The sequence below is a fragment of the Colletotrichum fructicola genome, assembly GCF_000319635.2.
Source record: "Colletotrichum fructicola Nara gc5 chromosome Unknown KSG_Nara_v1_contig04, whole genome shotgun sequence".
NCBI lineage: Eukaryota > Fungi > Ascomycota > Sordariomycetes > Glomerellales > Glomerellaceae > Colletotrichum > Colletotrichum fructicola.
In genome coordinates this window covers 3,971,075-3,995,777 of record NW_027094054.1, presented here as the reverse complement: position 1 = coordinate 3,995,777, position 24,703 = coordinate 3,971,075, and the positions used below count along the sequence as shown (strand labels likewise).

Here is a 24,703-nt window from a genome sequence, read left to right as displayed (position 1 = left end):
TATCAAAGTTCAGTCACGCAAGAAGAGAAGACGAGATCCCGGGTCATCCGCTCCAAAGCATCCGGGGAACGGAACACCGATGGCCTTGCGCAGGGTCTTGGGAAACAGCCTCGCCCGGCCGAATCAGGCCAAGCGTGCCCGTTCTCCCATACGGGCGTTTGTCCCTCCCCCGTGAGTTTTTGCCTTGTTGAGAGTCAGACAGCCCTGCCCTGGGCCCAAGGGGACGGTTCGATGGAGACGATGTCGACAGGTTACGACGAAGGTTCCAGCGGCGCGCGTTTGAATCGTTGAGGCTGAGACGGCCCTGCACGACATTAGGCTCGTCGTTAGGGAGCTGTAAAGCTGGTTAAGCGTAACTTTTTACAGGATCAGCTGCCCGTTACTGGCAAGGCGTTACGATCGTACTCTGGTCTTGTAATCGTGGTTTTGTCGCCTTACGTTTCTGCCGTCTCAAGTCCTTGGAAACCCAAGCCTGCCTATCTTTTCCCTTCGTGGACACGTTTGGGTTAAATACTCGCCAAGTTTCGGGAGAGTTCTTCTGATGTTGCTGGACGTCATAACAAGGTACAATATGGGTAAATTCACATTGGTCCGACGGCTCCTCTATAGACCCAAATTGCCCCAGTGGTAGCACCTAAGCATCGAACCAACAGACACTCCAGATTTGCATATCAACGCCTCCCTGCAACCATAGCACATGCTTATCGAGAAATGTGGAGACGCAGCACGTGTCACAAAAAAGGATGCCATGACAAAGGCGTCAGGCATTGGGTGTTCCCGAGACCGAGCTGGGTTGGGCTGTATAAAAGAGTCAGGATACTTGACTCCCTGCTTGGACATGCGGATCGGAGAGCCCAGACCGGATTGTCCCGCGAAGCTGAGCCCGCCCTCCGCATGATGCTGCAAGTGATGCTACCCCGGATTGAGCACGTTGTCGCCATGTGAGCCCGCTGGGCGCAATATGCGGGACGAGTCTTGCACTTGATGATGCCGATCTCGCAGACATTGCCTTGATCGTGAATGGCGCATGTTGCGGAAGCGGAATATTGCTGTAGCTCCGAATCTCCTCTGCGTCGGCCGACGTTGAAGTAAGAAACCGAACATGCTGCATCCTCCACAGGTTCATTTCATGAAGAACGGTATCCACCCTTCCGAACGTCACATGTGCAAAGTTTCTGCCGTCACCGAGTCAGCGAAGCCTCGCGAATCATGTTCTCATGATGGTATCATTGCCGGCCCGGTTGCCCAAGGGCGCTTTTCTTGCAAGCTTCAATCATCGGCCTGACCACTGCTCCTTCCAACCGCCCTTCTCAAACAGCCAGAGTGCCTCCGTAGCATAAGCACGACTTCCTCTGTGCCCACCCTCCACGATGGCCGCCTCGGCAAGACTCTCCAGTATCCTGCCCTCTTGAACGCTGCTCCATATACCTCTAGCCAGTTGGTCTTCTTCTCCGGTGCCCCATTCGCCCTTGCCGAGTCTGTAGAGAATACGACCCAGAGTCTGGAAGGCGATGCAGCGCTGAGCTGGAACGGCACTGCGAGCATAGATGGACAGCTCCTCGATCGTGTATCCCGCCGCCTCTGGTGCCAGCCCGTGGTGGTGTAGCCCTTTGGATACGGGAATCGACCTGCTCAAACGGGGCGGGATCAGGCCGCCGCGGAAGTCGAAGCGAAGGTTCGCAATTGGGAGTGATGACTGCCCTGGATAGTATGGCGACTCGCGGTCGGCCGGGCTGTCGGCGGTTGGGATCGGAGCCATCCAGGCAAGCTTGCTCGGATCGGCAGGTAGATTGGGGAAGAACTTCTCATGAAGTGTCTGGAGGAAGTCGGGGTGGGATGGGTCCAAGTCGGGCAAAGCGGGCGCGGCCGGGAAGTGCGTCTTGTCGGGTTGATCGTTCATGGGGAAGAGGTCCGCGGGAGGCGCGGCCGGCGCCTTGTTCTCATCTACAGACGCCGGCTTTTCTTTTGCTTCCGTCGGAGCAGCCCGAGGCGCCGGCTTGGGCTTCGGTGGCGCGGAGGTGTCTTCAACTTTAATCTCAGGCGCGGGCGCGGACGGCTTTTCGGCCTTGGTCTCGTTTGCGACTGGCGGATCGAAGGGGTTCGGGCCGTGTTGCTCATCGATATTTGCCCGGCCCAAAAGTCGTTGAATGAGGGACGGGTCCAGGGAGCTTAACAGCTCCCGCCTCTCTCTCGCAATCTCCTCTGGTGTCATGTCGTCCAGCTTTTGTTGGTTCTCGCGGTCGATTCGCCGCCGCTCGGCCGTCTCGAACTCGGATTTGGAAGAGCTGCCATCTTCTGTCTTTTTCGCCTCACTCGCGTTCGCTGCCAGCGCGCTCGTAGCAGCTTGAGCACCCGAGACGTCCTTGCCCTGTCGCTGCTGCTTGAACGCGGACACTCGCGTGCGCTTCTTGTGTGCTGGGAAGCCTGTCGGGGTGGCGTTAAAGTCGTCGAAAACGACGGGCTTCGCGGGTTTCGTGTCCTTCTCGACAATATCGCCTACCAAAAGCGTGCCGTCCATGGCTGCGTTTGACCTGTGTATCGGTGGAGGTGGAATTTGAGGTTACGATGGTTCAGAGACAAAGATCGCGAGGTGGGGGGTTTCTTTTTTTCCTCAGAGTGACGTACCGTTTGTTTTATTGGATTACCTCACCTTGGGCCCCTGCTCGAAGCTGCCCTGTCCGTGCGGCACCCGAACTGAAGCTCATTTTCAGATGGGAGTACAACACACAGGGTCCGGGGGGGCGGAAATTTGCATTGAAAACCCCCGCAGCTTTTGATCTGTTTCTCTTCGCTCAAAAAATCGCATATCAGGTGCATGCACTGAATGTCGACAAAAGGTTCGAATATACAACGGCGGGGCTGCGGCTTAGCGTCAGGAGGCTCGTCCCAAGTGCAATACCGAAAAAGCGCCGTTTTAGAGTTGTGGCTGACAGGCGGGACTGAGCCACACCAGGTTTTGCATTAGCGTCGATCGTCCCCCGTCGAAATTCCAGAAAAAACTTTGGATGGGGGGGTCGCGGCGGCGGTTGTGCCGGGGCCGCCTGGTGTTTCCACTTGATTGGCACCGGGCGCTGGCTACAGTACCACCATGCACATCAATCTGCGGGTGCGGGAAATGGAATATGAAACTTGCTGGGCAGTGTTTGAGGAGCAAGAATTGCGTGGCATTGGAACCATCATTTATGTGTTGGGTTATTGTGTTTCTCGCGAGATCTCGCAAGAGAGATTGCAGCGTCTATCTCGTGTCCGAAGGGGCTACAGCGCCGAGGCCATTTCGGCTGTTTATGTGCATGTCTTTTCTGCGTCGATCGTCCAGCTCCGCCGTGCTATCCCCAGCCAGCTAGATAAACGAATTGGCGTTTGTGTCCGTTGTGTTCGCAGAACATGTTTTGTAGGGAGTAAAGAAAGGATTATGCACGTTCTTTTTTTCTTGTGGCGTGTTGCAGATTCTGCAACATGTCTAGCTCTGTGTTCGTGGCGCCAGCATCTGTGTGACGAGCACCTGCGGAGGGGGGTGAGACTTGAGGAGAGAGAGAGACGGAACATCGGATGCAGCTGCTTGGCTTGTCATCTCAGCTGAATCGTGATTTTCCAATTAGTTTTCTCTGCATGGTCCATAGAGATAGAGAGGCAACCGCGCCCAACATCTTCATCTTCGCTGCCTGCCCGCCTATTCGTACTGCGTACGACTACGTACGGTATGCAACCCCCAGTGGAGAGAGATCTGGCCCATGTGCTGCCCCTCCTCTGGGCTCGGCATGGTTTACATTGCACAACCCTGCAGCAGGCGCGGTTATCTGGGACGCTATGCCGGATATGGAAGCCGGACGTGGTTCAACGTCAGACGCGCAGGACCCACCCTCTACTGGGCTCTGAGCGTTGCACCGACTGGACTGGCTTTCTTTGACTGGATGTCCATCTGTTGTTGTCTGGCAAAGAAAAGGTACATCGGCTTGTACCTGCGCCCGGACCCATGTTTCTCTTTTTTTCCTGCGGCTGGCCATCCCATTCGACCGGCGACTGCCCTGCACGCGGTTCCCCTTTCCTGTGTCTTGCCAATGGGAAATTCCACGACCCCTTCTTTTCCTTCCACGTCCCGTCCAGGTTCCTTTCCCCACGGCTCGGCTCCTCTTCTCCTCAACCACCACACAACCCAACCCAGGACAGCGCGGCTGCAGGGCACCTGGCTTTCCGCTTGACGAGCGAGGTACCTGCCCATGTATGATGTACCTACCTACCTCCAGCTGCTGCTCATTGAAAGTTGCACCCTCTTGGCCCTTTACCCAAATTTACTACACACCACCCTGCCTTACCTCCCGCACGCACCACCCTCACCCTCGCTTGCATGTACTTGCACTTGCTCTTGCGGAGCGCCGCCTTTCTCTTCTCACTGTCAAGCTCGCTCACTGTCTCTGTCGCTCCGTCCCGTCCCAATTGATATCGCCGCATCCATCCGGCACAACGACCGCACCTGCTGCAGCACACACGCGCGCGCAATACACACCTCGCCTTCCAAGTTCCCACAGTGTTGTTGACTGTTGGGTTATTCCTGCCTGCCGCGGCAAGCTCATCGTCGGTCGGTCGGTCGGTCGGTTCCTCGCAGCCTGCCTGCCCTGCATGACTGGTCTCCTCGTCGTCGTCCATCGTCCGTCGTTCATCTTGACACCTGACGACTGGTCTTTTCCCCTTGCCGACTGGCGAAACATGGTGTTCTTCCCACTGCCAACTGCCCCGGGGGCGTGTTTCCATTCCCATTCCGCCCCCCCATGCCATTCCCTTTCCCACCAGACGACCTTGCTCATCGCAAAGTGAGGCTTTGGTACGGTGTACCTCTCTTACCTCACTTTTTGCGCCTTTCCCTCCTCGCACCCGTCCATCTTGTCTTTCCGGGTCTCGCCCACGTTGGAAGTTTACCTCACGGTACCAAGCCGTGCCTACACAATCACTTGCACTGCTACGTCTTCTTCCCTCTCTGGGCGACCCGTTCACGAGGTGCCATCGCTTCGTCCTCTTGGTGTTTTCCCCCCTTCCCGCCTCCACTTCCCATTACCTTACTTGCCTCCCTTTGGCTGGTGCTTTCCCTCCGGCCGTCCACCTTTGCATGTTGTTGCTTGCTCCCATTCCCAGTTCTCCTGGTCTTGCTTCTCCGTCTCGTCCGTCTGCCGCTCTCCCGCTCCCATTCGCATTCCCCCATCCATTCCGTTCCCCCAGGCCTAGTCGTTCCTTTCTTTCTTTTGCCTTCTCGCGCTTCTTGGTCCATCACCTAGCCCCGTGGCCCGCCCCCGTCCTGGTCCACGTCCCCGTCCACGTCCACGTCCACGTTCCTCGTGGTACTGTGGCCATCTGATCCCATCGATGTGCCCCCCAGCTAGTCCGGATCTCTAATTCGGGTTTAATAATAAAATTTCCCTTGCCATTCACGCCTGCTGAGGCCATCCACGTCTGCTCGGTGCCCCGTTTTTCTCGTCTTGCGCAGCAGCCAAATGTCGGCCCAAAAAATAAATCTTGTTCCCCCCAAAAACGTAGCCATCCCCATCTCCTCTTCGCCGCTCCCATTTCCCTCCTCCTTTCCCCTTCTCACAACTACCCACGACACTGCAATTTTGACTGCAGCAACACCAAACTCATCAATTTCGACGTCTGCGCCCATCGTCGACATCGCAAAAAGACCATCATTCGCTGCAGCTCAATAAGCTGTATCTTTTGACGGCCTCCATTTCCCTACGCCGATCCCGATTTCATCGATTTTTCGACCTCAACGGCGTCGACTGTCGTCAAAAAACACGTCTCGGAGAGCTCTTGAGGTTATTCACGAGTTCCCACCCCAGCGACTCCGCACGGCCACACCACAGGTGACCAACTGCTCATCTGTTGCTGCAGCCTCTCCTGCCTTAGCCAACCTAGTCCATCTTACATAATTCCACATACCCCGACACCACACCCCCAAATCGGCCAATCCGACACCGCCAAACGCCAAACGCACTGCAACACGCGCCCCCTTGTACCTGACAAAAAAAGTGAGGTCATTCACGACACCCTACCAAGGGAACCCGCAGCACAACGAATCTCACCACCCTCTTCGATGCACTGCAGCTTCTGCAGCTGTCGCCATTAGAGACATCCTGGAGCTGCATCTACACTCTTTTTCGTAACTGATTGGCGGTGCACCCCCTGCAGAAGGACCTAGTTATCTAGAGTCCACTCCGGCGCGGTCATTTTGGTGGTGGACGAGAGCAAGATATGTGCGACAACTCCTCGCCAGATCTTTCGTCACCACCTTCCGGCTCTATCTCAGAACCCGGCTCGCCTCTGCGAAGCCAACCCAACAACAACATGGACATGGATGAAATCATCGTCGACCCTTCGCAGCCACGCTTCGGCGTGCTGTCGGGTAACGAGCAGCCCCAGCCCGAGGTCCGCTTGACGGCCGCTGGCCTCCCCAGAAAGAAGCCCGGTCGCAAGCCCGGCTCGACAGTTAAGTCCAAGAACCCAGATGAGCCGCCCAAGGTGCGCCGGCCCAGGAAACCTCGCGATCCCAACGCGCCCCCGATTCAGCGTAAGAGGAAATCCGCGCCTGCACAGGATGCCGATGCAGGGTCGGACTCAAAATCTCTCGCAGCGGCAGCATCGTCCGCGACGCCCCCGTCCCGACAGGCCAAAATTACAGATCTCGTCAGCAATTTCGACTCACGACCGAGCTCTGCCCAGCCCGAACACACAGCACAAAAGGTCCCCAAACGAGAGGACATTCCACGCTCCATGCAAAGCATCCTGAATTCCGATCCCGAGCCCGAATCGAAGCCTCAAAGCGCGTCTTTGCCCACGCGTACCAGCGGACAAAGTTACGACCCCATCCGCGGTAACTACGACCCCATCAGAGAGATCTTCGGCAGTGCCTCGTCCCCACGACCTCCTGCGCAGACTGTCGCGCGGCCAAGCGCATCTCCGTCCATCGCCAGCCTTGTCGAGCCCACACATAACGTAGCCTCCCCCAACCAGAGCTTCCGCGCCTCAACGCAGTCTCGTCCGCAAGACTCCGCATCAGTCCCGGCATCACCGTCATATCCGGTCAGGTCAACGCCCCAGACAATTTCCAAGCCGCCGGTGCCAGAGCAAAAGTCGCTTGCTCCGCCGCCTTTGCCTTCAAAGGCGGACAAGCCTAGAGAAGCCGTATCAACCGCCGGATCAGTAGCCAGCAAGAAGCCTTCACCGAAGCAAAAGCCGCAAAAGTCCGGTATCTCGTCACCAAAGATGAGCGCCCTGGACGAGCCCGAGGGCAACGCCGACCGGTCCATTCTCGACTTTGGCAAGTCCACCGGAAAGGAATACAAGGCGCCCGATATTGTTCTCGACATCCCCATCAAGCCGGGCGACACAAATATTTACGTCAACGTCATGCGCATGGCCGAGGAGAAGTATGGATGGGATGCTCTTCACCCTCGCTTGGCCGAGAAGCGCGACCGCAAGGCCAGAATCGCCGCTGCATCAGCTGCCTTGGAGAAGACGGCGTCAGGCCAGGAATCTGGCGACGAGATGTCCGAGGACTCAGACAAGGAGGCGAGCAACGTCGAGATGGGCGGTATGACTAGCGGCGCCGAGCCCGAGAAGCCCAAGAAGAAGAAGCGCAATTTCAAGGAGGACGAATATGACAAGGACGATGACTTCGTCGACGACTCTGAGCTTCTGTGGGAGCAGCAGGCTGCGGCCAGTCGAGACGGTTTCTTTGTCTACTCTGGACCCCTGGTACAGGAACCGGAGAAGCCAGCTGATAACCTACGGTATGTTCACTCTAGCATGTCACTTAAAGGCGGTTCACTAACACATCTCAGACCTGATGGCTTGCCCAAGCGCGGTCGTGGCAGCAGAGGAGGCCGCATCGGCGGCCGTGGCGGAACCACTCGCGGCGAAGGAGGCACTGGCCGCGGCGGCGGTCCCGGTTCCAGAGGTGGGCGTGGATCTCGCGGCGGTTCCCTCACGCGCAAGCCGCGTATCACCAAGTCGGAGAAGGAACAACGAGAGCGCGAAAAGGCCGAGAGAGAGCGTCAAGCCGAGCTCAGCAAGGCCGCCAACGGCTACTCGCTTCAGCCCCAGACGCCTTCCTTTGCGGCTGGAATGGCTGGAGCTTAAACACTCCAATAGGAGAATCTTTGATTTGCTGCCATCATCACTGGCAACCGTTGCAATGCAACTAGAACAGCCATGGCTTCCGGACGGCGAGGGCACAAGCCTGCATTGAATGTTGATATGCGTTGTCCTGGTCTTTGACGTTATTTGGGTTGACATGGTTCGGCATGGTATACTGTTCGAGGACGGTTTGGGACGGCATGGGATCCCGGAAGAGCGGCGTTTGGCGGACTGATTCGTTGGACGGACCGGAACCACGACCGGGTCCACTTAGAGGCCTACACTGAGAGGAAACGCCGATAAAGAGTTGCTGGTATTTACGGAGTTCAGTTGTATTTCTAGAGGCGTTTCGCGCTGGAACTGCAAACAAAGCATTGCGTACTACTCGCAGTATTAGTTGCTAAAACATTCTCAACCAGCTGTCATTGAATGTGAGCGTCGCCCAGGCGGGTGTTTCAAGTGCAAACAAGGTCCCTGCCGAGAGAAAGGCTTGTCGTTCTGGGCCCCGTCCAAGGTGCAGCAAAAAACATTTACATAAGGTATCGGGGCGCTATATCATTGCGGGGGTGCTTACAGCACTCACCGCCCCTGAAAATGGGGTGTTCCAGGCGGCAGAAAAGTGCCAAGATTTCGCATAAGCGATTTCTCCACAGTCCAAAAAATTTCGAACGCCCGAAAATTCGCAGCCAGTCCGCCCGCAACCGCCAGCCAGCAAAAGCTCACCTCACCGAGTAGAGTTGTCCTGCACCGCCCAACCGCGAACACTCTCACCCTTCCGCAGCCACCCCTCCAACCCTTGCGGCCCGGCGAAAGAAGATTATTCTTGCTTGCAGTAGGCATATTCTTTCTGCTTTCGCATCAAAAGGTTCAAAAGATGGCGGACGCTTCATTGCAGGTTCGTCAAAGTCCGTGCCCCGCCACCTGCATGGAAAAAATAGCTGGCGGTGGTGATGATTACTTTTGACGCCAGCGGCATTGACATTTTACGTAGGACCGCCTGCGCGAGCACTCAAAGGCCTTTGATGGTCTTTTGTCTCTCATTCCAGCAAAGATGTATTACGGGGAAGATAACTCTGTACGTTTGCCCTGCCTAACGGATGCCTCTCATGTGGCAACGGACACCAACCTCCGCGCTTTATCAAACCGCTTCGAGCTATCGCGACAAAGGCTTACACGGTTCTTCCGTCACAGGAACAATGGAAAAAGAAGAAGCAGACAAAGGCTGAGGCCAAAGCAGCAAAGACGGCCAAGCTGGATCCCGACAGCGAGCTGAACCGCAACGCCAAGGAGGTCATGGACGAGCGGGCGCGCAGCAAGAGAAAGCTCCAGGATATGCAGGAAGAGGAGGACAAGGAGGATGATGACGAGCCGATTGCTGGCGTCCAGAGGGAGCTCCCCGGCCAGGGACTCCGCAACAAGGAGAATAAAAAGCAAAAGACTGCCGACCCGATCGACACGATTGACGACGCCAACCCCGCCGAAATGTCCCAGTCACAGCTCATGAGGCTCGCGAAGAAGGAGGCCAAGACGCAGAAGCGCCAGGACAAGAAGGAGAAGAAGGCGGCGAAGAAGGCTGCCAAGGCGGAAGCCGCCGGCGAAGAACCAGCAGAGGCGGCGGCCGAGAGCAAGCCTGCGGAGCCTGCGAAGGCTGCGAAGAAGGCCGCGCCCAAGAAGCAACAGAAGAAGGCCGAGTCGACAGATGCTGCGCCTGTCGGAAACAACCACGACAGAGACGAAGAGGAGGAGGCCTACGAGACCGTAGACGAGGAATCCGATGATGACGAAAAGCCCTCCAAGAAGAGCAAGGACGTGCGCCCGCTGGACGTCGCCGGCATGGACAACGCCGCCGACACCAGCGGCGACTCGACACCGCAATCGCCCACCTTTGACGCCGCCCAGAACACCGCCGACCCCGCGAGCACCACGACCTCCACCAGCTCCACGGTCCCGCCTTCCGAGAAGCCGAAGCACATCAAGCTCCCCGCCGACACGTCCGCCCTCCGCACCCGCCTCGCCGCGAGGATAGAAGCCCTCCGCGCAGCCCGCAAGGCCGACGGCGCCGACGGCAAGCCCATCCGCACGCGCGCGGAGCTCATCGAGGCCCGCCGCACGAAACAGAACCAGCGCAAGGAGCACAAGAAGGAGCTCCGCCGCCAGGCCAAGCTCGCCGAGGAGGCCAAGCGCGAGGAGGCCCTCGCCTCCAACTCGCCGAGCGTCATGTCGCCCCGCATCGACCTCGACCGCGACGACGAGCCGGCCAACTACGCCTTCGGCCGCGTCGCCTTTGAGGACGGCACCAGGCTCTCGCACGACCTCTCGCACGCGCTGACGTCGCACAAGAAGAAGGGCCCCTCGGACCCCAAGACGGCGCTCATCAAGATCCAGAACCAGAAGAAGCGCCTCGCGGCGCTGGACAAGGAGAAGCAGGCCGACATCGCCGAGAAGGAGCAATGGCTCATCGCCAGGCGGCGCGCCGAGGGCGAGAAGATCCGCGACGACGAGGGCGCGCTCAAGAGGGCCGTCAAGCGCAAGGAGCAGACCAAGAAGAAGAGCGAGAAGGCGTGGAAGGAGCGCAGCGACGGCGTCGCCAAGGCCATCCGCGAGAAGCAGAAGAAGCGCGACGACAACATCAAGAAGCGCAAGGATGACAAGCTCGCGCACAAGCTGGGCCGTAAGAGCGGCAAGAAGGTCGGCGGCGGCGCAAAGAAGGCGCGTCCCGGGTTCGAGGGTAGCTTCGGGGGCGGTAAGAAGAAGAAATAAAGAGTGACGAGAACGAAGTGAGGCAAGGTTGTGAGGGAGGCAAAAATTAATCGATATCTTGGCGAGGGGAAAAGAGGGTCTTCGAGCATCATCCACGGATGTACGGCGTTTATGGGGAACAAGATTTTGTATTTCTACACAAAAAAGGGGATGGCGGCGTAGGAGGGACCATGAATGCATTCTTCAAATCGTTCTAGCCATGACAATTACGTTTCCCTTCCGCATTTCTTCGTTCCCAGTCACAACGGAAGCAAAGCAAAACGCCAGTGTTCCTCACAACACCACCAAGACGAAGGCTGCAATAGACATCTCTCGCACTCTTTCCTGCGCGCGCTACATTTTTTTTTCAAAAGTTACATTAAAACGATCGCTTACGGTGGGGAAAAAAACGTAGTTGAACCCAACCAACTACACATGTGTTCTCTTTTTGGCCTTTCCCATCTTCCCTTGTTTTCTCCATCTCGCCCCTTGCCTTGAGAACCCTATCGTGAGGTTGCGCAACTGAGAATGGATAAGAAAAAGCGCCACCTTTCGGTTGTCCCCCCATGATAACCCACCCCATCCGCCATGCCTAGATGCAACACCAAATTTTGTGTGTGGGTTCGGGGGAAAGAAAAGCGAAAAGATCATGTCCCCTTGCTTTGTTTCGTCATTTCTCGTGAGGGTTCGAAGATGGAGGTTGGGGGAGCAGGATGCTGCGGCGCTTCGATAGTGTGTCGTCTAGGTGCAAATAGGATTGGAAAGGAGATGCCCGAGCTTGCGCCCAGCTAGCTGCTGCAGGCCTTGGGGCGGCCTGGCAGCAGAGCGCTCGTTGTTCGAGTCGATCAATTAGTTTACAGGAGGGAGTCGAGGCGGGTGAAGACGCTCAGGCAAGCGGCAACAACCTCTAGTTGCAGTTCCTTGTCCTTGCCCTTGCTGACCTCCTGCGAATTGTTAGCTCGGGTTACAGCGGCAATTGTGTGCGTGACGCACCTCCTGAATAACCTGGGGCAGGTTGGCACCGATGCCGTTACCGGTCGCCTTCTTTCCGAATGGCCACTGGCTGTAGTCGGCGAGGAGCTCGTCCGTCTGGGCAAAAGCACGCTCGCGAGCCTCGTGGCCGAGAGTGCTGAGGGCGTTCTCCAGCACGTTGGCCGCGTAGGCAGCGCAGACCATGGCGATGGTGCGGACGTAGCGGAACTCGAGGTTCTCGGGCAGAAATTGGGATGCCGGGAGGACTACGGTGCGCTGGGTCAAGACGTTGCGGACACGGCGGCGAATCTCCTCCTTGGCACCTCCGTCGGCGACGGGGTGGGTCGCCATATCGAAGAGCAAGAAGTTGCGCTTCTCGGTGCGAAGGATGCCCTTGTCGACGAGTCCCTTGGCCAAACGCTCGCGCACCTGTTTTAATTGGTATCCGATCTTCATCAGGTTCCAGGTCTCTCCTGTTGTGGGCGTCACCGTCAGCTCCTGGTTCTGTGGCCGAGTGGACAGCGTGGTGCTTGTTCCCAGGGAGGAAGGGGGGCATTACCGCTCATGAGGTCGATCCAGGAGCTCACGCTCATCTTCTCGCTCTGCTTCATCATCTTCAATGCCTCGTCGAGCAACACCTCGCCGGTCAGGGTTTCGTCGATAACTTCGATGACGCGGTCAGCCAGCGGGAAGCGCCTTCTCGAGGCATCCTTCTGCATGCTGATGCGACCGCGGAACGCGAGCTCGATGACGATGCATCCTCGCAGGGCATATGAGATGTTGTCGTTCCAGAATGATAGGTAACCCTGCAGAGTGGGAAAAAAGTTAATTAGCGACGAGGATTCGATTGGATCGTGATGCCAGAGCTTGGTGCCGACGAACCTGCTTGTCCTTCAGCCCAAGCAGCAGAACCTCCTCCATCAGAGTCAGCTTTGGCTGTTTGCTGCGCTCGGCGCTCTCGCTGATGTCGCGGGGGTCAAAGGCAATCTTGTGGCCATTCTCGCCGCTCTCGTAGCTCGTCTCGGGGGCGCTGTCCTTGAAGTTGCTCGTCGAGTTGGTCCGGCTGGCGCCATTGCTGGTCTCGCCGCCCTCGGCAGCTGCGCCGCCTCCACCGCCGCCGCGGCGTCGAGTCAAGCCTCCTGCTGCGGATGACATTATATCGAAAGGTTAGAGGGGTATCGTGGGGGTGTCGTCAATGGAGGCAAAAAAGGGTAAGGCTGGCTAAGGGATTGACCAGAAACGGGGAGGCTAGGTCAACCGGTCGTCGCAGGTGAACCGCTTGAGACTAGTTGACGGCGCGCGAATGAGCACTTGATGGAAAAGTGATGGGATAGAAGCCGGCGGGTGTTGGGAGTTTGCTCCGCGTGGTAAGGCTGGTGACGCTCGGTCGTGATGTCGAGGCGCCTTTTTTTGCTCGTCCTTCTCCCTATCTCGGCGATCGGGCGAGGGAGCTGGTGGCAGCTGGGAGGTGCGCTGAAATGGTTTAGGTGTGCTTTGGGGGGCCCAGTGTGCAGGGCAGGCCAAGGGGGCGGTTCGAATGGCTCTCCAGTGCCGCAGACGATGGTCCAGTCCTGCCGATGGGGACGAAGTGTTCGAAGGGCAGATTGTCGTAAAGGATTGACGCTCAGCTGTCGTGTGCCCTTTGCTCGTCAGGTATTCCGTTAGGTATCTCCCCGAAGGCCTGCTTGGGTAAGTTTTGGCCCCTTCGCTCGCTGAATGGAATTTCTCGCAGCCTGGGAATTGCACCGCCCCATCCTTGTGCACGGGCCAAGGGAGTGGTCCTGTTGAGCTACTGTGGCGCCATTGAGGCTGATGCTCCACCGGGCCACCTGAGAGCTGCACCTGGGGACCAGCTAGATCAACTGGGCCATTGGCTGTACCTGTTGGAGACGTGGATCTTGGATCTCCCCGCCCGTAGACCCTTGATCAAACGAAACGACATTGATGTTGAGATTTTCTGATCATTGTGCCTTCAATCGCCCTCAATTCTCGACCAGACTAATATCACGCCGGATTATCGCAATCGCAATCGCTCCCCCGTCGATGCCGGCACCAACATGCACCAACCAGCCTCAGCGGCTTGACTCAGTACGCAAAAGTCTAATTCAGCACCCCAATCCACAATTTCATCTGCGTGTTTTCAACTCCCTGTTTCACCTCGCCGAATCCATTTTTCCGCCAGATCGCATCTTATCTCCTTCTTGCGTGAACACGTGGCCGGACGCGTGTGCTGACTGAGATGAGATATCCACTCAATACTGAGACAATGTGCCGGTGGGAACGGCTCCTTCGCGATATTCATATTCCGACGCGGTCTTCGGTGTTTTCACGTGTCCGGGCGACTATACATATCGAGTGGCTAGACTGAAGCGGTGGGAGGGCTTAGGCACGAGTGTACATGCACCCTTGCCTGCAGTTTGCTGTTTGCGTCAATGACAACTATGAGATCTGAGAGAGCACTCGGCTGGAACGTTTTTGACAAGAGATGGTGGCTTCCCGTTGTTGGAATGCAAACCAGCGAATAGCTAACTCCGTATCTATGATACCCCACGGCCGCTTCATCGGGACGCCGCCGTCCCCCGTCCACAGTGGGCCCTCGTCGGCGCCGGACCGGGTCTGAGCGGTAGCACGTTATTCCTGATCCGCGCCCGGCGACGCTAGGACCCGAAAGGCAAGGTCGCCGGACCGGGGATGGTAAGCTGAGGAAAATGGAAATACTCCAATTTGAACAAACAATAAAGTGGAGCACCCAATGGAGATGGATCAACTTACAGGGAATATTGGGAAGGGATGTGCCCAGCACAACTCTCCAGTTGCAACCAACAGAAGAAGCCCTTTAGATTCAGGAGTCGCGACGTGTGATGGCTCACGGCTAAGGACTCTCGACTACTACGTTGCGGCCGGGACACACGATGGCCCAAGAACACCGGGATCAGCCCGAGACCCAGCCCGAGTCCCACGGTGAGACTCAGCCTGACGGTCAATTCGAGACCCAACCCGAAGCTCAGGCTGTTGCCTTCGGAGCGGGCTCCGACCACGACTTCAGGTTCGAGATCCCGTACTACACCCAACCGGAACATGACGACGATGACGATGGAGCTTCCACCGCATCGCTGAAAGCCAGTATCCTCGACTACCGCAGGGAAAATGGACGCACCTACCACCGCTTCAGTGACGGTCACTACGTCCTCCCGAATGACGACCTCGAGCAGGAACGCCTGGATATTGCGAACCACATGTGGACTGTCGTGTGGGATGGGCAGCTCTGCTTGTGCCCCAAGAAGAACGGCGCCAAGAGAGTACTCGACCTGGGAACTGGAACGGGCATTTGGGCATTGGACTACGCTGATGAACACCCTACCGCCACAGTCATCGGCGTAGATCTGAGCCCTATTCAGCCCGAATATGTTCCGCCCAATTGCCAGTTTGAAATCGACGACCTCGAAAAGGAGTGGGCGTGGCCTGAGAAATTCGACTTTGTCTTTTCCCGCAACATGATCGGCTGCTTCAACGACTGGGAATGGATTGCCAAGCAAGCCTTTGAGAACTTGGAGCCTGGCGGCTACTTTGAAATCCACGACAATCTCTACCCGGTCGCGTGCGACGACGGAACCTTAACGGAAGACCACGCCCTGTACAAGTGGTCGTCTCTTCTGTGCGAGGCCATTGCGCGGATGGGCCGTTCCCTCACCATCACGTCAGAGTTTGAGGGCATCCTCCAGCGGGTTGGCTTCGAGAACGTGACGGTTACGAAGCAGAAGATGCCAGCGTCACCATGGCCCGAAGATCCGAGGTTACAGGAAATTGGCAGCTGGGTGCAGGCTTCCTTGCTTCCCGGGATCGAGGGTATGGCGATGGCGTTGCTGACCCGCGTGATGGGTTGGAAGCCTGCCGAGGTCATTATTTTCGGTTCCCAAGTAAGGCAGGATGTCAAAAATCTGGGTGTTCATGCGTATTGGTATGGGTATTCAGTCTACGGGAGAAAGCCTGCATCGAAGAAAGAGGTTCCAAAGGAGATTTCAAGAGAAAAGCCGAATGAGAGCCTGCAGGTGGACAGTCCAAAGAGGGAGAATCTCAAGCGCAAGAGTCCTCATCCTGAGAGTCCAAAATGAATACCGGCATTCAGTCACGGCAGCCAAGTTACCAAATCGCCAGAACTGGAGAGTTTATTGAGCGCAACGAGCGACAGAGTCATTTAGAATCCTCGCCAAACGGCAGCAGCGCATGGCTTCGAAGCGGAGCCCTTAATTTCTCAGCGTAAGACGCAGCCAAGCACTATCACCATGGCATTCTGGTCACATTGCTTCCTGGATTCGATGCGTATGAGATATGGCAACGGCTCTGGAGGACGCAGCTCAATTAGCCAAGACGGCTTGAACATGTACATATTATTGAGACAGCAGGACCGCTCGGAATTCACAATTAGAGGCCATTGAAACAGCCCGCCCAGCCTCTCACTGCCTACTTTTTGAAGTTTGCATTGCGGTCTATGATGCCTGACCGGCTCCTGCATGTTGACGCAGTCTCACGGCAGGCAAGCCTCGCTAGGCCTGCCGACAGCTTTTTCGTCACACTGCATTGCAGCGGCAAATGAGATGGCCAAGCTATGCTGTGCCGCCTTACCGCCTAGCTAGGCATATCACAGCTGATCATATGCCATGACTGCATCGCGAGCAGACCGTTGGGCACCTTTTATCTTCCCCAGCCATCGAATATCCGTGCTAAGTGAAGAAGTCCGCCGCATTTACTCTTTGTGGACACACTCGAACGCCATGAAACTACTCAACTGTACTAGCCTTGAAATCGAAGAGTACTATGGATCATCAATTCCCGAAAAGTACGCGATTTTGTCCCATACCTGGGAATCCGGCGAGGCTAGCTTTCAAGACGTCGGCAATACCGAGGCTATGGCCAGCAAGCCAGGCTGGGCAAAAATCAACCAGACATGCCGTCTAGCTCTCGAACAGGGCTACTCGTACGCCTGGATTGACACTTGTTGTATCGACAAAACGAACTTCACAGAGCTGGTTGAAGCGATCAATTCCATGTTCAAATGGTACGCAAGGTCAACAATATGTTACGCCTACCTAGCAGACGTCGGAGGCGCTAGAACAACACGCCTTCAGGACTCGCGCTGGTTCACACGCGGGTGGACCTTACAAGAACTCATTGCCCCGTCTTCAGTCGAGTTCTACGACGTGGACTGGAAGTTTCTAGGCACAAGAGCTGATCTTAGCGACGAACTTCAAGAAAGAACCGGAATCGATAAGGAATTTCTGACCAATGTGACTGAGTCTGTCGAGGATATGCTTCCTGACATTCCCATCGCGCGTCGTATGTCCTGGGCCGCCGACCGAATAACCACTAGGGAGGAAGATCTTGCGTACTGTCTTCTGGGCGTCTTCGGAGTGAATATGCCGCTTCTTTATGGCGAGGGTTCAAGGGCTTTCATTCGACTGCAAGAAGAAATCATCAAAGAGACCCACGATACGTCGATATTTGCCTGGAGCCACAGCAAGACTGCCGGTCTTAGCCAGATACCGCAAGTTTACTTTGGCATTCTAGCAACCTCACCTAATATGTTTGCTTTTGCCAAGACACTCGAAAAAGCACCAGAGAAGACTTCAGTTGAGGTATGTTGATTTAGACTGAATCAGATACACTTGCACATGTTCTTTGCCGGCAGGTATGCTCCTGTAATCAGTACCCTGTACTGATGAGCTTTCCAGTACACCATGACGAATAAAGGCTTGCGGATCGAAACTGAGGTTTTCGGTTCTCAACACGATTGGCAGGAAATGTTTATGGAACTTGGATGTCGTCTGAGAGAGGGCAGTGAAAGTGGAAACCTTTGCATTCTGCTCAGGGACCAAGGAGATGGTACTCTAGTGAGATCAAGTCCCTTCGTACAATTGGCGTCGCGGCTGCACCGTATAAACCCTAAACCAAACACTCGTTTGTTGATCAGGAGGCATCTGAACCCACGGCAATCACGCACCATCGAGGGATCCCATGGAAGCATTGTTTTTCCTAGAGACGTTCGAATTATCGGTGTAGCTGTCCCCGCACGACTGGAGCTTGTCGACGCATCACCCTGGGAGCTTTGGGATTCTGATAGACGTGGTTTCTCGACTGGAGGGTTGAGAAACTTTCACGGGTTCGTGCGCTTCAAGATTGTTTTGATGGCCGACGCGTCCTCGGAGTGGAACTCCACAGGTCAGGACTTTTGTCTGTTTACTTGGTTCCTGGAAGGCTGTCTAGACCAACCTGCAATGTGTCTGGCAACTTCGACATTCCAAACTGAGCTTTATAACGCAGTCACAGCAGCAAACGGTCATGGATGGAAGCCTCTTTGCAGGCAGAATACTGAGCTGCCAGCCAAGGTGCTACTCGAAGACAAAGCAAAACAGTCCGCACGTCTTGTCGATCGCCTAAAGTCGAAGCTCACTGACAAGTGGAAATTTGCAGTCTCTTGCGAGATGTCAACAAGATTGATGACTTTGCGGGAACATGTAGTGTCGATGAGAGTCACTGCAATGAATGCTTGAGGAGATATTTCGTCTAGAATGTCGAAAATATTTTATATTCCCACCTTGTTCCAATGCAACCCAATATTTCGATTTGGTTGGCCCAGATCACTTAGTTGAATCTTCGGTGTTCGCGACTTTGTCGCCAAGCCTCCGCATTTCCACCTCAGGTGTCAGTTTTGACTTTCTCCTGACAAGACGGACACCCAACGACCGCCGCGTCCCAAGAAAAAGATGAGACGACGACAAGCCATCCAACCGCCGCGTTTCGCTGATCTCTCGTCCACCCAAGTTTCAGCACCGTGGGTGAAACGAGTGGAGATGTCTTGGTACGAAAGACCGGCATACTTCATCCCATGTTTTGATCGGCTACTTTAACGTCACTTCATTTCATCTGAAGCAAAACCATTGTGTTCCCAGAGAAAATCAATTGGAAATTTATTCATCACTTTTCCATCATGTTTTCCTCGTTAGCAATAATATCTCTCGCCTTGGCATCTTGCTCCGCCGCCGCGCCCGAGGCCCAAGCGCAGCTTCGGGGGTCGCGAATCTGCCCCTGGACCCCCCTGGAAGAGTCGCTGTTGGAGTGTTCACCATGGGATGTTGCGAAAACAGAAAATCACTCTGAATGGAGTTCACAGAATAACACGAGGCAAAATGAGCCTCTAGGGTGGACCGGACCGCATGGATGCGCGGGCAACTACTGCTTATACGCCAGCCGGGGCTTTGCTGCCGGACGAGGGGTGGCCATCATCTCGACGCCAGAAAATGTGCAAAAGTTGAAGGATGTGGAGGCAAAATTCCAGACCGCGGATGATCCGAGTGCCTCAAAACCATCATTTCGCGTCACCAAGGTTGAGGGCAAAGGGTTGGGCATGATCGCCAACAGGTCGCTCGCCCGAGGGGACACAGTCATGCTGAAAACGCCAGTCCTCATCGCCCATCGCGCGTTCATCGAACGGACACCGCCGGCAGAACAGCACCGTCTCCTCGACTCCGTAGCGCAGCTTCTTCCGGCATCAACACGAGAGACGTTCTTCGGCCAGATGGGCCACTTTGGCGGCCACAAAGTCGTCGACATCATGCAGACCAACTCGTTCCAGATGGACCTCGGCGGGGGAGCTCAGGGCGACGGCCACCATTACGGCAACTACCCCGAAGTGTCACGGTACAACCACGACTGCCGGCCCAACGTCGCCTTCCACATCGGCGCCGACGGACGTCACCGGACCACGGTCGTGCGGCCGGTGAAGTCGGGCGAGGAGCTCACGATATCGTACCTCGACCAGCTGGGCGTGCGGTCCGAGAGACAGCACCGCGCGAAGCTGGCGTGGGGCTTCGAGTGCGGGTGCTCGCAGTGCAGTCTGGCGAAGAAGCAAGCGGCGGCGTCTGATCAGCGGTTGATGGATATCCAGGAAATCGATAGGACGCTTTCGGATATCAACGCCAGGGTGACGACCGCGCTCATTGAGAAGTTTCTGAAGCTGCACAAGGAGGAGAGGCTAGAGTCGAAGCTCGCGGGCGCCTATACCATCGCAGCGCTCAATTTCAACCTGCTCGGGCATGCGAAGCAGTCCGTAAAGTATGCAAAGCTGGCGGTGGAGGCCGGGTTGATGGAGAATGGGCCAGGGACGGCAGACGTTGAGGCGATGCAAAAGCTAGCAGCTGATCCCAAAGGGCACTTTACATGGAGGGGAAGGGTAAAATAAGGCGACGAACACTTGGGACGATACAATGGATCAATGTAGAGTCCGAAGACATTCATGAAGATGCCGATTGGGTTCCACACCACGGGCTTGTGCCATTCCGCCGGCAGTGGAGGTCCCGTTACGAATGGCGGTCTCGATAGCGGATGGCCGGTACTAAAGACGGCGTCGATGCCATGACTCGACATGCTCGAGCGAGGTCGTAATGAAGAGACTCTTGACACATTTCCTCGACCGACACTCACAGATTTCAAAACGCCCACTGCAACCAAGCCCGGGCTGACCAGCGGTCGAATGCAACTGTTCCAACCGGCTGAATTATGCCCTTCGTCGTGGAGGGGGGACGGGTGTCTGTCTCACCCAACCGACAATCCGCCACAAAGATTGAGATCAAAGACATGCGTTCTAGCCTCAGGAACGGGGCCAACCCAAGGCAAGATGGCAAAGTGCAAAAGACAGCGAAAACCCGCAGAAAAGGGCCATCCTTGATCAAGATTGACAGCGAGAACACTAGAGAATGAGGTGGTGTGGTGGACGGCAGCTTGGTGCGGGTGGGGCCTCTCCCCAGGTTCCTTCCAGCACTGCCGGACAGCGACGTCCGGAGCATTGGCCAATGGCCACGGCGCATTTGGCGGCATTTTCGGGGGTGTTTCCCAACCACCCGCCTCTGGGAAAAGCAGCTCAACCAGTGACGTAAAGGTGATGGGAAGCTCGCAGCTCCACCCACAACTTCTTCCCACAGAGTCACATCGCGAATAACTCTCTAGCCGGCCTCGCCAACTTTGCTAGCCCGCTGCTTGGTCCCCGTTTGCCGTGGGGGCTCTATCCTCGGCCGATGCACAAGCAAGGAACGCAAAATTCTCGCATTTGCGCCTTTGTCAAGAGCCGAGGGAGGGGGCCACCACTTCCACCAACACAAAGCAATACGTCTCCCTTGTGAGATGATTCGGTCGATAAATAAGCATCAAGACGGCGATCGAGGACATGTGGAACCGGAACCCTCGTGTTTCCTGCAGCTTGAATCCCATCAATGCCGGGATACAGGCTGTAAAAGATGCGCAGAGACAAGGCTGCAGACCTGCCAGAGTCCAACATCTACCTTGTCGTGAGGGGGATTCGTCCAAGAAATTTCCATTTCCGCGTTCCCACCCACACTTACACGGCGCCATATCACCCAACATCGTCGACATGACTGGCCCGTAGTTGACATCCTTACCCCTGCTTGTCACATCGATGCCATGACTTGCAGTCCCCAGCCCCATCCCTCGGCCGAGGTGTTAGTCGAGCCCTCGACCAGGCCATTCTTCCTTTTCGATGCTCCCTTTAAGACGGGGATTGGCGTCATTTATCAATCATTGCTGTAGTATTTCCATTGGTGCTCCCGTCCCGTTCCGTCTCTGGTGCCGTAATATCTCTCTCGTCTGCTCTTCCGCTTCCCTCATCGGCCGTCTCTCTCTCTCTCTGCCTCGCCGTCAAGTCACGACAATGGCGCCAGTAACACCAGCTTTCAACGCCCTCGCCGGCCTCATCCCCCGCGCGGCATCCTCGCAAGAAAACCCGACGAGAACCTTCGACGCCCGCCAGGTCGTCGTCACCATCACATCCACCCCGGAGACGACCGCGGAGAGCGCATCAAACAACAACCTCAGCGGCGGCGCCATCGCCGGCATCGTCATCGGCTCCATCGCGGGCTTCCTCATCCTCCTGTGGATCCTCAAGTCCTGCGGCCTCTGGAAAAGGCCAAACTCGTGGGGCGAGCCGGACGAATACGACCGCAAGTACGACCGCAAGTACCGCGGCAGGTCTCCCGGCGCACGCCATCACAGGAGGCGCCAGCACCGCTACCACCACGAGACATCTCGTTCGCGCCGACCTTCGTATGAGGTCGAAGAGGTCCGATACGCGCAGCCTGTTGTGTACGAGAAGAGGAGGCCGAGCGCTTCACCAAGGCCCCCGGCTGCAGTATACCGATCCAGTCGTAGCAGGACCAGGTATTAGATGATCTGTTGAGGCTTCATGTCTTGGGAAGCCATCAAAGCGAGTGGCCTAGGACATGGCATACGACGAAATGGGAATTCAACGACACGATGATGATTCTGTGCGAGATATCTTCTGTCCATAATTAGCAAGGACATAGCAGCGGCGGCGTTTTCAATGCCAAGAGCCTACCAAACAAAAAGACGGCGGAAGCCATGTTGTAAACGCACATTCATCCTATCGAGTAGTCATGATAATTGTATTAACACAAGGCTATCCTCTTCTATCCGAAGGAGACCACGCCTCTATCCTGTCCGTATACCACCAAAATGTACCCGTGTCCCAGTAACGCCCGTCATGTTCCGTCATGAAAGACCAGCCGGGCCTCAGCCGGACTTGGTTTTGTTGTTCTTGTACCAGTCGTACCACTTCTTGTATTCGGCATACTCCAGCGACTCCTTCTTGCCCTGGTAGCGCACGACCTTAAGCTCGACCTCCTGCCACTTATCCTTGCGGCCCATCCAGCCGGCCTTGCGCATGAGGCTCACGAGCGTCTCCTCCTTGGTCCACTCCTGCTCGACGGCGACGTCAGGGAGGTAGGTCGCGCCGTATCGCTTGCCGTGGTAGAAGAAGCTGATGCGCAGGCCATGCACACCGAGCGTCCAGTCCATGGCGTCGTCAGCGTCCTCAAAGTCGGTCAGCAGGGTCACGGCGACCTCGAGCGAGGGAAGCTCCGACGTCTCGACGGGCGGGAATCGCATGTCGTGCAGCGCCGACGTCAAGCTGTAGCTCGACAGGCCGTCCTCGAGCTCCTGCGGCTCAAAGGTGCCGATGCATCCCCGCAGCGAGCGGTGGCCCGAGCGTGGTGAGACCGTGTTCCAGGTGACGAAGAGCGGGGACTCGGTGATGACATCGTCGTCGTCGTCGTCGTCGGCATCGGCGAGGGAGTCAACGGATGTCTCGGGGGTCTCTGCCGGCAGCGAAAGGCTGGAGCCGGAGGAGGCGGAGCCTGAGTCGCTGGCGGGCTCGGCGAGGCGTTGCAGGGCCGGGAGGAGCTTCTTGGAAGCATCCTTGCCGTCACCGAGGCCGGACGACAGGGTCTTTGCGTACTCGGGCCATGATTGCTGGATCTCTTTGAGGGAAATACCCCGCCGCTTTTCCAGGTGCGAAGCCAGCGCCTCGAAGCAGTACAGGCAGTGTCCCACAGTCGCCATGAGCTCGTTTCAAAGGGAGGAATGTGGCGAAGTGGCGTGTTGTTTGGGGAAGTAGCAGAGAGCTTCACAGCGTCCGCAGAACGGTCGCACAGGGTCAGCAGCAGCGTGATATGGCGGAGATGGGCAGTCTGGCACGTTGGAGGTTGGAGAAGAAGCTTAGGTTGGAATGGGGGAGGATAGGTAGATTGTCAGTTAGGTACGGGTAGCTGGAGGAATGGCATGTCACTGGGCTGAGAGGGGGCCTTGGGATCACTCCAGCTGAACCCCACTTCCGATAACGAACCCCGCGATTTGATGCAGCTGGATACGGGTGGCATAAGATTGTGCCTGTGCTATGAAGCATAACACATGCACAAGTTTTGTGCTGTGCCCGAGGAATGCAAACCATGCCTTACATAAGCAGCGACTGACGATCCGACTAAAAATATGACGGGCCGCCCAAATGATTTCCCTGCGTCACACTGCCCCTGACATCTACACCACAGGGGTTGGCTGGTTTCGAAACGCCTCCTGGACGGGAACGCCTCTGGTCCGAACACCTTCATCCCGTCGAAGCTGTGCCGTCGAGGCCGTCAGGGAAAAGGCCGGTTCTGGACTCTCCCACATCCCACGCGAGGAATCCAACATCCCCAGCCTCTGGCTAAGCTTCACAATAAGGTACACCGGGGTGCAGACTTGGCAACACTGGGGTTCAGACGTTAAAACCCGCTTCCCTGCTGACTTTGCTACCGGAACACGCTCATAGCGAGCGGCTTGCTGTATGATCAACGCCCGTCCGAGCCGTAGGCGAGCCTCTGTGACACGGCATTCACTTAGACTAGTGGGCCACCCCTACGCGTCTCCCTCGTCACAGCCCAGTTTCAGACCTTTTCTACCACTGCGGTTTTCTTGTCTACCGCGATCAGCCCTCTTGGACGCTTCTGATCAGTGGCCACCCTCTCCTCAGTATCCTCTCTGAAGCAGGCGAAGCCCGGGGCAGCAACGGATGGGCTGGGGCATCGTTCATCGCTTGGTGTGGTTCCTGTTAGTGCGGTGACACGCTGGGAGGTCCCTTGTTCCCCCATCCTCGACCCGTTGACAACTTCCTCCTCTGAGTGATGTTATGGCCAAGCAATCGACATTGGGCTGCGGCGACGATGACCAGGGATGGAACCGGGCGGAAGCCCTGACCGCTGGTCTCAACTCGAGGGCCCGGGGCAACGACTGTGTAGTTCCAGTCAGATTTTGGATGACAGCACTTCTGGATGGCTCGGCACCCGTGCGCACGTCGTCTCCCTATACCATATCTGATGTATGATATCGATGGTGATACTTGGCGCAACCCCCTGGGCGTTGGGCTCTCCTCGACAAGTCCTCGACAAAGATACAAATACCCGCATGTCCTTCCCGTGTTCCGTTTCTTCTGATCCTGTTCTCTAACCAACAAACAACACTCTCTTCCAAA

General features: G+C 56.4%; 9 protein-coding genes across 9 annotated transcripts; 6 read left to right on the top strand and 3 right to left on the bottom strand.

The window, feature by feature from the left end:
- Positions 1-1,273: 1,273 nt before the first annotated feature.
- Positions 1,274-2,518, bottom strand: RBA50 (RNA polymerase II-associated protein RBA50; the record flags this gene model as incomplete). Its single annotated transcript, XM_032020951.1, has 1 exon — positions 1,274-2,518. One exon carries the CDS (start codon positions 2,516-2,518, stop codon positions 1,274-1,276), a length of 1,245 nt encoding a protein of 414 aa, XP_031882113.1.
- Positions 2,519-6,333: 3,815 nt separating this feature from the next.
- HPC2 (Histone promoter control protein 2) lies at positions 6,334-8,127 on the top strand (the record flags this gene model as incomplete). Its single annotated transcript, XM_032020950.2, has 2 exons — positions 6,334-7,778; positions 7,830-8,127. 2 exons carry the CDS (start codon positions 6,334-6,336, stop codon positions 8,125-8,127), a joined length of 1,743 nt encoding a protein of 580 aa, XP_031882112.2.
- Positions 8,128-8,998: 871 nt separating this feature from the next.
- Positions 8,999-10,884, top strand: RRP14 (Ribosomal RNA-processing protein 14; the record flags this gene model as incomplete). Its single annotated transcript, XM_032020949.1, has 3 exons — positions 8,999-9,019; positions 9,116-9,199; positions 9,316-10,884. 3 exons carry the CDS (start codon positions 8,999-9,001, stop codon positions 10,882-10,884), a joined length of 1,674 nt encoding a protein of 557 aa, XP_031882121.1.
- Positions 10,885-11,717: 833 nt separating this feature from the next.
- On the bottom strand, positions 11,718-12,990 carry vps74 (Vacuolar protein sorting-associated protein 74; the record flags this gene model as incomplete). The annotated part of the gene is made up of 4 exons (XM_032020948.1): positions 11,718-11,807; positions 11,857-12,308; positions 12,395-12,641; positions 12,718-12,990. The coding sequence occupies 4 exons, from the start codon at positions 12,988-12,990 to the stop codon at positions 11,718-11,720; spliced, it is 1,062 nt and encodes a 353-aa protein (XP_031882120.1).
- Positions 12,991-14,747: 1,757 nt separating this feature from the next.
- Positions 14,748-15,947, top strand: CGGC5_v007903 (Secondary metabolism regulator LAE1; the record flags this gene model as incomplete). Its single annotated transcript, XM_032020947.1, has 1 exon — positions 14,748-15,947. The coding sequence occupies one exon, from the start codon at positions 14,748-14,750 to the stop codon at positions 15,945-15,947; it is 1,200 nt and encodes a 399-aa protein (XP_031882119.1).
- A 660-nt stretch (positions 15,948-16,607) lies between these two features.
- On the top strand, positions 16,608-17,779 carry CGGC5_v007902 (Vegetative incompatibility protein HET-E-1; the record flags this gene model as incomplete). Its single annotated transcript, XM_066151927.1, has 3 exons — positions 16,608-17,468; positions 17,565-17,635; positions 17,725-17,779. The coding sequence occupies 3 exons, from the start codon at positions 16,608-16,610 to the stop codon at positions 17,777-17,779; spliced, it is 987 nt and encodes a 328-aa protein (XP_066008663.1).
- Positions 17,780-18,820: 1,041 nt separating this feature from the next.
- set5-5 (SET domain-containing protein 5) lies at positions 18,821-20,071 on the top strand (the record flags this gene model as incomplete). The annotated part of the gene is made up of 1 exon (XM_032020945.1): positions 18,821-20,071. The coding sequence occupies one exon, from the start codon at positions 18,821-18,823 to the stop codon at positions 20,069-20,071; it is 1,251 nt and encodes a 416-aa protein (XP_031882117.1).
- Positions 20,072-21,553: 1,482 nt separating this feature from the next.
- CGGC5_v007900 (uncharacterized protein) lies at positions 21,554-22,066 on the top strand (the record flags this gene model as incomplete). The annotated part of the gene is made up of 1 exon (XM_032020944.1): positions 21,554-22,066. The coding sequence occupies one exon, from the start codon at positions 21,554-21,556 to the stop codon at positions 22,064-22,066; it is 513 nt and encodes a 170-aa protein (XP_031882116.1).
- A 365-nt stretch (positions 22,067-22,431) lies between these two features.
- AMMECR1L (AMMECR1-like protein) lies at positions 22,432-23,259 on the bottom strand (the record flags this gene model as incomplete). The annotated part of the gene is made up of 1 exon (XM_032020943.1): positions 22,432-23,259. The coding sequence occupies one exon, from the start codon at positions 23,257-23,259 to the stop codon at positions 22,432-22,434; it is 828 nt and encodes a 275-aa protein (XP_031882115.1).
- Positions 23,260-24,703: the final 1,444 nt, after the last annotated feature.